At 36.8% G+C, this 11739-nt stretch overlaps 2 protein-coding genes across 2 annotated transcripts in view; one reads left to right on the top strand and one right to left on the bottom strand.

Moving 5' to 3' along the window:
- The first annotated feature begins 3245 nt into the window (after positions 1-3245).
- LOC137717342 (small ribosomal subunit protein eS6) lies at positions 3246-5340 on the top strand. The gene is made up of 6 exons (XM_068456666.1): positions 3246-3371; positions 3478-3542; positions 3951-4008; positions 4092-4200; positions 4305-4577; positions 4902-5340. Exons 1-6 carry the CDS (start codon positions 3366-3368, stop codon positions 5138-5140), a joined length of 750 nt encoding a protein of 249 aa, XP_068312767.1. The 5' UTR covers positions 3246-3365; the 3' UTR covers positions 5141-5340.
- A 1814-nt stretch (positions 5341-7154) lies between these two features.
- Positions 7155-11739, bottom strand: part of LOC137717140 (lysine-specific demethylase JMJ21-like) — a 7304-nt gene continuing 2719 nt past the window's right edge. The window contains exons 8-15 of the mRNA XM_068456444.1: positions 11604-11726; positions 10696-10776; positions 10295-10626; positions 9914-10171; positions 8867-8951; positions 8512-8737; positions 8003-8171; positions 7155-7504 (exon numbers count right to left, since the gene is read on the bottom strand). Coding sequence (XP_068312545.1) covers positions 7351-7504; positions 8003-8171; positions 8512-8737; positions 8867-8951; positions 9914-10171; positions 10295-10626; positions 10696-10776; positions 11604-11726 — 1428 coding nt within the window. The 3' untranslated portion in view covers positions 7155-7350. The remainder of the gene's footprint in view (positions 7505-8002; positions 8172-8511; positions 8738-8866; positions 8952-9913; positions 10172-10294; positions 10627-10695; positions 10777-11603; positions 11727-11739) is intronic.

Here is an 11739-nt window from a genome sequence, read left to right as displayed (position 1 = left end):
TTAAAGTCAATCCACATGTTGTTATATGATTGTATTTGTGAGACCCACGTGGCGCCACATCATCACACTAACAGAGCAATTGACAGATTTTTCACAAAAAAACTAAAATGATCACGATTAGCAAATTCAAAGAAAGACTAAAATGATTCATGATAGACAAATTCAAGAACACTACTATTGATTATCATTAATTATTAAGGAACAGATTAATGAGTTATGTCAAAGTCACGAACCATATTGGCTAAAAGCCTTTAATTTATTTGATTGTTAAATTTGAGGGTATTTGTGTCTATTTAGATGGAATTTTGGATATATTTGAAAGATTTTATAAAAAGTGACATTTTTGAAATTAAGGGTTAATTTTTTACTATATTTGATAAATACTTTATAAAACACATACTGTACTAACTCGTGTTCCGGTCATAATGAAAAATTTCTCAGGATTGTGGTCTAGTTTTTGGATGTTTGTCGGTTAGTCCGAACACCACACGATTAACAAAAAGATGAATTATTGTTAAGTTGTTAAACAAAATTAGGTTCACTATCAAATTGCAAATGTGCAAAACATATTTTCATTGTAAAAGATGAGAATTTTGGATAAGGATAAAAAAAATAGGGTAAAGTACAAAAAACTACCTCAACTATTGGAGTCACGATAGTTTCATACCTCATCTTTTAAAATTGACAATGTCATACCGCATCTTACGAATTTGTGACAATGTCATACCTCCGTCAATTTTTCTGTTAGTTTTTCTGTTAAATGCTGACGTGGCAAGAGACGAGGACCACTTTCTATTAAAAAATTATTAAAAACTAAAAAAAATATTTAATATTTTTTAAATATTAAAATAATAAATAAAAGTAAAATTAAAAAAAAAAAAAAAGGTAAAGTACAAAAAACTACCTTAACTATTGGGGTCACGACAGTTTCATACCTCATTTTTTAAAATTGACAATGTCATACTGCATCTTACGAATTTGTGACAATGTCATACCTCCGTCAATTTTTCTGTTAGTTTTTCTGTTAAGTGTTAACGTGGCTTGATTCGGGACCTACTTTCTATTAAAAAATTATTAAAAACTAAAAAACAATTATTTAATATTTTTTAAATATTAAAATAATAATAAAAAGCAGAAAAGAAAAAAAACCCTCATTTCGTCCCTCCCCTCCCCCCTCCTCCCTCCTCTCCCCATCTTCATCTTCTTCCCCCACCTGCAAATCCCAACAAAAAAAAAAAAAAACCCAGATCCCGTCGGCAGGAAGATGGGTGAGCAGAGAAGGTGGAGGATTGGTGCGGAAGAGGATGTGGAGAATGGATGAAAGTGGTGGATTTGGGGTTTGATGGGTTTTCAAAATTTTTTTTTTTTCCTTCTTTTTTTCCTCTTCTTCTTCTTCTTCCCAGGGGAGTTGATGGTTTAAAAAAAAAAAAAAAAAAAAAAAAAAATTTCCTTCCTCCTTTTTTTCCTCTTCTTCTTCTTCCTCCTTCCCCTTCTCCTTCTCCTTCTCCTTCTTCTTCTTCCGCAGGGGGGTGTTGATGGGTTTTCAAATTTTTTTTTATTTTTTTTTCCTCTTCTTCTTCTTCCTCCTCCTTTTCTTCCTCTTCTTCTTCTTCCTCCTTCTCCTTCTCCCTTCTTCTTCTTCCGCGCCGACAGGAGGGAATTTTTTTTTTTTCCTTCCTCCTTTTTTTCCTCTTCTTCTTCTTCTTCCTCCTCCTCCTTCTCCTTCTTGTTCTTCCGCAGGGGGGTTGTTGGGTTTTCAAAATTTTTTTTATTTTTTTGGGTTTGCAGGTGGGGGGAAGAAAATGAAGATGGGGAGAAGAGAGAGGAGGGGGGAGGGGGAGGGGAGGGACGAACTGATGGTTTTTTTTTTTTTTTCCTCTGCTTTTTATTATTATTTTAATATTTAAAAAATATTAAATAATTTTTTTTTAGTTTTTAATAATTTTTTAATAGAAAGTATGTCCCGAATCAAGCCACGTGAGCACTTAACAGAAAAATTGACGGAGGTATGACATTGTCACAAATTCGTAAGATGCGGTATGACATTGTCAATTTTAAAAGATGAGGTATGAAATTGTCGTGACCCCAATAATTGAGGTAGTTTTTTGTACTTTACCTTTTTTTTTTTTTTTTTAAATTTTATTTATTATTTTAATATTAAAAAAATATTAAATATTTTTTTAGTTTTTAATAGAAAGTGGTCCCCGTCTCTTGCCATGTCAGCATTTAACAGAAAAACTAACAGAAAAATTGACGGAGGTATGACATTGTCACAAATTTGTATGATGCATTATGACATTGTCAATTTTAAAAGATGAGGTATAAAACTGTCGTGATCCCAATAGTTGAGATAGTTTTTTGTACTTTACCCAAAAAAATAAAAATAAAAAAAGCATCAAAACTATTTTTCTTCAATTAAATTTAAATTAACTTTATCATTTAATATTATAGTTTAATTGGTACTCCACTTTACTGAAAGCAGCTAGCTAACGTTAGCTGTCATTGCGTCTGATTATCAACGGAATTCAGCTGGGGTTGCGGTGGGATGCGACACAATGAATTATGGTTGCCTAGCTTTCTCAAAAACCAACAACACATGGTGGGCCCAACCAATTGTTTTGGTCGGGCCTCTAACCGAGCCATATATGGCCAGCGCACCACCCCCTTGGCTCAAAATCTTTTTACAAGATTCCATTTAGCCCACTATTGAAGACGAGTTTTGTCGAAAAATGGGCTATAATGAGCCATTTGACTCTTCATTGGAGGAAACCTAAGCAAGAGGTCTTAAGTTTGACTCTAGTATAGAATAAGTTAAATATCAAAGGATAATTTTAGAAAGACCAAATTTCTATGCAAACCAAATGATGTGTGATCAATAAAAAATAAACACGTTAATTAACAATTAAATAATAATCTAATCATCCACATCCTCATCGTTTTGGTTTATAAAATTTGATTTAAAAATTTAATTTTCATAGCATTACTCAATATTAAATTAATGCGGTTGGCTGTCATGTGATTGAACCTAGTAGGCCAACTCTTAGTATAAATAACATCGTGGTATTCAAAAAAGAAGAACTTTAGTATTGTTATGGAAAAAAAGCAACCTATTTACATCATAAATTATCGGGCTTTTGACATTGAACTGAGCGGAACCCAACGCTTTAGCCGAAGCCCATAGAGCACAGCTTTCGGGCCTACATCCAAAAAAAGCGTCCAAATTAAACTCCCAACCCCAGAATATAAAAGCCTCCAATCCATCACTCGCCCCCCAAAACCCTAGAGCGAGCGAGAGAGCACGATATAGCTTCACAAATCTTCATTCTCTCTCAGTCGCGGCCGCCTCTGCAACCTGAGACCCAAACATGAAGGTTTCTCTCTCTACCCAACTCCCATCCTCTCCCTCTCTCCCCTTCTATCTATCTCTTCCTTCTCTGTTGTCGCTGTTTTCTAATCCTGTTTGCATTTTCTTTGCAGTTTAACATCGCCAACCCCACCACTGGGTGCCAGAAGAAGCTCGAAATCGACGATGACCACAAACTGTACGTCCTTTTCCATTTGGGTTTTCTTGAAATGCTATAAATTTTTCAACTTTGTGCAATTTCAGCCATGATTTAGTTCTTAGTGGCTCCTGTTGTCCCTTTTAATAAGTAGCTACAATGCCATGAGCATTTTGCTTTGCATTTCTGATTGTTGTTCGATATATTTAATTGGATTATTGGGTTGTATTGTGTTTAGATTTATTCTTGAATATTCATTTTGTATTTCAGATTTGTTTGTAAGATCAGTTTTATTGTGAACGCTAAGCTCTTATGTTTTAAACTTTGGTTAGAATGATTCTTTCCCAGAAGTAGTTTAATTAGATTTTGGCTCGTATGTTTTAGTCCTGCAGTTGGTTAGGTGGTTCGTTGGGCAAAGAGTTTGATTTAATTTGCTTCTGTATTGTGTAGGCGGGCCTTCTTTGACAAGAGAATCTCCCAGGAGGTTAGCGGAGATGCCCTTGGAGAGGTATTAAGCTTGCCTTTCTTTTGTGTCTTGTTTCTGTTTCTTCTTTTGGTTCCAAGTTTTATTGATTGTTATCTGTGAAACAGGAATTTAAGGGCTATGTTTTCAAGATCATGGGAGGTTGCGACAAGCAAGGTTTCCCCATGAAGCAGGGAGTGTTGACCCCTGGCCGTGTTCGCCTCTTGCTCCACAGAGGTGGTTTTAAACTCATGCTTTATTTCAGTATTTGTTCCATTCATGAATAGATTCCCCAGAAGCTTGTCTTCATTTTAACTAACTTGGTAAATGTATTTGGTCAGGCACTCCTTGCTTCCGTGGTTATGGAAGGAGAAATGGTGAGAGGAGGAGGAAGTCTGTTCGTGGGTGCATTGTCAGCCCCGACCTCTCTGTTTTGAACTTGGTGATTGTGAAAAAGGGTGACAATGACCTCCCTGGGTTGACTGACACTGAGAAACCTAGGATGAGAGGACCCAAGAGGGCATCTAAGATCCGTAAACTCTTCAATCTTTCAAAGGAGGATGATGTTCGCAAGTATGTCAACACATACCGTAGAACATTCACGAACAAGAAGGGTAAGGTTTCTTAGTGGTTGCCATTCTGTGTGTTATCAATGTCGTTGTTATAGGAAAAACATGCCTTTGTGTCTTTAGCTTGATAAATTGATGGACTTGTTTTTGTTTTTTAGAAAACGATTGCTGGGGTTATTGCATATTATTAAAATATACGTATGGCATAGATGTAATTAATTATTTTCTCGGGTGCTTTGCTTGTGCATAAAGTTTGTGCCTTTGGAGTGTTGGATTCATATGCATTCCCTGTATTGTTAAATGTTGGTTGTAGTTCGGTTTGATGGTTCCTTCAATTTTTAAGCTTGGTGATCTTATCTGGTTTCGCAGGCAAGGAAGTCAGCAAGGCTCCTAAGATCCAGAGATTGGTCACCCCGTTGACCCTGCAAAGGAAGAGAGCTAGAATTGCTGACAAGAAGAAGAGGGTTGCAAAAGCCAAGTCTGAGGCTGCTGAGTACCAGAAACTCCTTGCATCAAGGTTGAAGGAGCAGAGGGATCGCCGAAGTGAAAGCTTAGCCAAGAAGAGGTCCAGGCTGTCCGCAGCTTCAAAGCCATCCGTTGCAGCATAGATCTGTGCTCGAGTGATCTAATTTTGGTTAAAAGTAAGAAATGGATGTTACTGCGTTGTCTTAGTGTTTTTTTTTTTTCTTCCAGTTTTTGTGCTACTTGATGACTGCTTAAAGTGTTTGCTCTATTGCTGTTGAGGTTATTGGAATTTTCACTATGAAAACTTTCCCGTTTTATTAATATATTGGAGCTTTTTAATCAAGAGCATTAATAATTTGCTATTTTCCCTTTGGTTTTCTATGTAATTATGTCTGGTTTTCCCTAGCCGTTAGCAGTCTCGGTTTTAGAATTTGGACATGAGTAAGGAGCTCCCCCTCTGCCCGAGCCATTGAGCGTGGCCGTTCCATCTGCAGTGTTTTTCTGTATAACAGAGCATCTCCATCCACTCTTCTGTCCATCCCAACTCCGATATCTTTTCCAGCATCTGCAGCTGTTTCGCTAACCAACGTCCCTTGTACACCAACACCATGTCTACGGCAACAACTCCATTTGATGTTGTTGGCTTTACCTTCTTCGTCCTCACTCATCTGTAGCTCATCTGCCGTGCATCTAATTCGGTTTCAGAAGTAACTAGGGTCCGATTCCGATCAATCTCGCTAACCCCTGGTGGCGACATTGACGGGCGCATGATGAACCCATACAAAAAAATTATGCTTTAACTCTTCTTCAGCCACGCCCCAGAAGAGAAAAACGCTCGAACCGAGCTTTTCGTTGCAATTTCTCTTCTGGAGCGCGTGAGTTCCCCTCCAACTCCAAGGAAAGGCGTGAGCACCTCCTCTTATTTAGCGTTAACATGAATGAGAGTTTCAGCATTAACAAGCAACGGCATGTCTACTTACATGGCACGAGGGTGAGATTGAGAATGTATATGGGAAAAAAGCCAATACCTTCCCCAACCCACCCACTTCATTTTTTTGTTCTTTGGTTTTTAGTAAACGCGTGAATTGGAATGATACCCATTTCTTCTCACTTCATTTCTTATAAGTAAACATGATCTAACATAAATCGGTTGAAATAAAAATCATCCAACCAGGTTTGGGCACAATCACAATAAGGTATCAAACTCATTACCAACAGAGTCGCCTTCACATTGGTCAAACTTACAACTCTGCATATATTTTCCCTTAATTTGCATCGTTTTGTTACTCCATACACCAAATTGTTCCTTATGTCGATGCACAAACTGCCCAAATCCTTCTTGTAGGAATTAAATCTTCTCTTCTTTGGTCTTTTGCTTGGTTGAGTACCTTTCAAGTGTTGGATGCATACTTATTCTCTCAATTATTGTGTAATGTACTATGTTAAACTTGGTTGTTTTGTTATCAAGTGTAAAAGTCAAAATCATTGACCCGAAAGTGTGTTAGAATCAAATTTTTCGTTAATGATTTACCTGTTCAGAAACCATTATTAAGTGTTTAGGGTTTGAGTTGGAGCATTATTTTATCAACCCGAGTATTGCGTGGCATGTTTAATAGCGCGTCTCATCATACCAAGCAAGCAAGAACAATGCCCTCCAACAAAATGAAAACCCAACACAAATACATGACAGTATCATTTCTGATTTATTAAGGTTACACACTCTTGCCGATGGCAAATTTGTACCAAAAGCCCAACCGAAGTGAAAGATGAACATGCTTAAGTACAACGAATAATGTTCATCTATACTAGTTGTGACTTCCCACAAATATGTAACGGTTTGAGAGAAGGGGAGGGAGATTTGAACACCAGCCTTAAATTTTGCGAGCTATTCAATCTTTTCCTGAGCACCAAACGTTACCTAAATGATCAAGTTCGGGAAGGATTGGAATAGATAACTTTTCTTGAGTTATCCATTTCTTACCTCCAAGTTGATAAAAAAGAAATTCATTTCTTCTTTCAAAATACCTTGAAAATAGTAGCTTATCCATTCCAATCTAATCATGTATACCAAACGAGGCCTACGTTTTGATTATTTCTACACTGATTGACATGAATATAATGTTTGACAAAAAAAGAAGGGAAATAAATCACGTCAGATACAGCAAAGTAACCATGAAACTCCTATTTTAGTAGTATATAAAGTGGGGGTACATTGGCTTCTGCTTAATTGATATCATGATTGCACACTGTCTTTGGAGCTTATGAAGTGATAAAACAACAAATTAGCAGCAGACAGTGCTGCAAACAATGATCTTGGTACGGATAAATCATGTCTATTCTACTCCAAAAAGTGTTAAATTTTAGGATCCAGGGGAAACCCTTTGTAATTATTCAACTCTCCCCACACTACTTGCTCAACTTCTTCCCATGTTTTCGCCGTCTTGAGTTCGTCCCAGATACTAAAAATGGCTCCCAATACATTCTCGTCATGCAGAATACAGTAGCACCTACACACAAAATCATCCAAAATAAATCCAACTCTCATTTTTTGGGGAACAGTTTGCACCAAACACATTGATGCAAGCTCGAAAGATGACAAACTGACGATACTGATAGAGACATGAAGAGAGATAAGAATTTTGTAATTTTCCTATTGAAACAAAGGATATACTTGTTCTAGATTCTGGAATCCTTCCCATGTCAAGAGCCAAGACCCATCTCAAGCACCAAGACACGAGCGACACGATTGAGTATCGGTTTGGCTCTTTATTAGATGTATTACCTAGCAGAATTTCAAAACTCATGGCATTGTCAACTGGCTTTACATCTAAGTCACTGCAACCTCCCTACAGACCTTTTGCTCAAGTTTGCTAAATGTTTGGATAACACACGGAAAAATGAATACAATAGAAAACGCCTAAATTCTTCTAAAGTACATTAAGAGCATTAAATGGTAAGTTTCCAACTAAATTGATAAAGCAGCATATACAAAGATCGTTACTTACATCGCGTGGTAGGAAAGCTGTCCAAACTTGTCTCCACCCTTAACAGACTTTTTCTGTGATTCTGCACTCACTAAAGGAAGTTTATAACTTTCTAAAAGTTGCTTAAGGAGACGTGCATCACCTCTAAATACATCCAAATATATGGGTATTATATCATAAATGGGGTCACCTGTGAAAGCAATAAAAGAATCAGTTTGGAAACAGCATGTACAAGCAAAAACATCATATTAGAAAGCCAACCGAGCGATGTAGGAATGTGATTCGATATGAAGACTTAATCCAATTAAAGATATGTATTAACTATATAATACTTTATAAATATGCGTTATGACGATCATTAACAAGGATAACTATGCACATGGTAAAAATAGCCAGCATCGCATAGTAAAGAATGCAGTGGAAAAAAGATTAACCATGGAAAAGATAAAAAGAAATAACATATAATTTAAGTAATGCAATGAAGCAAGTACAGAACAACACATTGAACACTAATTCAAATAAATACCAACCTATAGAAAGATCACTGAAATCAAGAATGTGGCTAGGACGCCATGATTTAGTCCCTGCACTGATGCCATTTCCATTCACTGAACCATTGGTTACCAGGCCATTGTCTTTGGTGTTCTCAATCAGGCAAGAATTAGCACCACATGGTTCCATGTGAATATTATCATCCATAATATCTGAGTGTATCCAGGAACAAAGTTTACCCACCTTGTTTAAGCCATTTTCATCCTGAAACCGTATATGGTCAAATAAGACCAAGCATATGTATGGTTTTGAAAGAGAGTGATCTACATTAAATTATTATAATTGAGAAACCGATCTTGACATGTTTATGACAGATTGGGGTGGGGTAAAAACCTCGAATATGTGAAGGAACGTGGCCAAATCATCTGGTAAGTATTCATCGACTTTCTCGATTAGTGTGGTAGGAATTGGATCTCCCCTGCATATTGAAACCCAGATACTTAAGAGCTGTCCCAGTTAGATAATCTCGTACTATGTTTTAAAACATATTGGAACTCAGATTACACTAATAAATACATTTGACCACCACTACATGTACTGAAGAACAATAGATTCAATAAAATCTCTCGGTCGGTAAAACCCAGTTCTGGAACATCACAAGACATCAAACCTATACCCACTAACGCCCAAAAAATACATGCAATGCAACACGCAAAAACAGGAAACAAAGAACATGTGTGGCATGTGTAAGATATATAAATCTGGATGAACCATATGCATAGGAAAACAATGTGCTTTAGCAATTAGCACAGTACTTTCAACTAAGTCTGAAAGTGAAAGATTTGATTGAAACACCATGCGCTTACTCAGGCTATTGATAATCACCATCAAGACTCAATACCTTCAACTTGAATATCTAATAATGTCCCTAACCTTTGGGATAATCCAGCCAGTCAACCTTTTCTAGACCATCCATCAAAGTAACCCAACCCTGTCACCATTACCATGACAATATGACAGTCAACACCTGCAACTGATTAACTAAAGCTATGAATTGAAAATCTAAGTTATAGTATGCTATCAGAACTAATTGACAAGACCTAGCATCTACAACAATCACACCTATTAAGAATGGTGTCTTTTTATTTGTACTAGTTCTCCAATCGCGTTTTGAGTTCACCACAGATACCTTCCACTGAAGGTCAGAAGTTAATATTCATTTTTCAGTTTACTATGATGTACTATGTTGCAAGAGATCTTTGGTAATATATAGATGCTACTGTCCGAAACAATTTGTCTGTCATAAACACAGCATTCATGTATGGAGTAGTATATCATCAACAGGCACCATAAATAAGGTGTAGAGTAGAATATTATCAGTACAGTAAATTAAACAAATTCTGAAAAGTAAAACCCGTGTTGTGATAGGCATAAAAATACCATTTACTCAAGCGACTTGAGGCATCCTTCTTCTTCCTGAATAGAGTTCTGATGAAAATATTCCATTCAGCTGGAACTTCTGATTTATCCTGAACAGCCTCCATAAAACCATTAGTTAAAGGCATATCTATTTCTTGTTCAATATCCAAAAAAGTTGAGATGCTTAGAGGTGGTTGAGGCAAGAGATGGAGGTTGCGGAGCTGCTCTCCCAGAAAGGATGCTAAGTTCAGTGCGCCTTCCAATGAAATCGTATCTCTTCTGTGAAAACAAACCAAAACCAATTAAAGAGCTATGCTAATGTATCCTCTAACATATCAGGAATGAAAATTCTTGAGCAGCAGTTGAACTACAAGAATGAACTTATACACTAACTTCACTTACAACTCTGCATATATTTTTCCTTTGCATCGTTTTGTTATAAGATATGGCCATATTCTTCTGCATTCAGGTGAGCCGATGGTTTCATTTGTTGGCATCCCGGCCTTTCTGTAATTAAACTGTTTCTTACTCCATACGCCAAAAGGACAAATATCTGCATTTAACTTCTCAGGAATAAGATTGCATCTGGCAATCACATCAGGAACTGTTTTGGCATCCCATGGTATAATTCTGTAAATTCCATTCTCAAGATAAATGATCCCACTTTCCAAAACATCAGGCATGTGATTTTTCAGAGGGGAGTTGACTTTGCATAGGAGATTGTAAAACTCTAGCTGCAATGGCGTACTAAAATGTCAGATGTATGTAAAAAATGCTGCAAGAAAACAATTAAAAGATAGTACCTCTGTGCCTAGACCATAAAGTGATCTTTCCAGCCCTTCTTCAACAAAAATTTTGACTACGCAGTCGCTGAAGAGATAAACCTGTTGGAAATGATTAAGAGGCATAAGGAGAGAATCTCCAGGCTGGACATAATCATCTATTTACCTAATACTCAACACATTTTTTTTCATGTAATACCCTAGGACTATATGAACTCCAAAACTTCGACTCTAATGAATCGAGAAAATTAATAATAGAAAGTTTGGTCCTCCCCTAATACGATTTGTCATCTATCATAATCTATGATCCCCTCAGCTTAAGTTCCAGGTGAAATTATTCACATTAACAATATGCTTATAGGTAACAGATACAGTACTGTGGTTTCCAATGGCTACTTTAATATGCTCTGAGGCCTACTGTAAACTGATTTCTTCTGTTGGGACATGACTAGCCATTGGTCATATTATCTCATATAAGAGGCAACAAAATAACTGACAGCTTCAAGGGGTTAAGTCAGAATTCAAACTTGAGAATACGAAAAATAGAATTCCTTCCTGGTATTTGAGCTTTGCTAGTGATCCAATCCTGAACCCCTGCTCACCCACAGCTTAGTTGACCAACAAATTCAAGGGTATTCGCGACCTTATCATTATTCTTCATGAGTGTTCATTCTTTAGGGTTTAGGTCTTTTTGTCAGATAATATGTTATTCTAGCTCCACGTAATTCGATTATGGATTCCTTATTCGCACATTGTACAAAGATTTCATGCTTCAGTATCGTTTCTCTTTAAAATAAGTGAGAGAGCGAGAGTTAAAACTATGAGTTCAAGATACTAACAACAGTAGTATAGGAGCAATATGTTCACTCCACAAATGAAGACATTAACAGATATGCAGAAACTTTCCAATTTAATAAACTTCAACTTACAGGATTGCTACCCGTGCCAACGGGAAGCTTCTCATCTTCTGCTGGATGAGGCAAATTATGGAATGCACAAATTTCTGACAGGCATTCAGACCATCTCCCCGCGTTTAATGCAAGACAAGCTCCCTAACATTCACAG

Source organism: Pyrus communis, chromosome 15, assembly GCF_963583255.1.
Source record: "Pyrus communis chromosome 15, drPyrComm1.1, whole genome shotgun sequence".
Lineage (NCBI taxonomy): Eukaryota > Viridiplantae > Streptophyta > Magnoliopsida > Rosales > Rosaceae > Pyrus > Pyrus communis.
The sequence above is the reverse complement of the archived record's forward strand: the minus strand, read 5'-3'. Positions and strand labels throughout refer to the sequence as shown.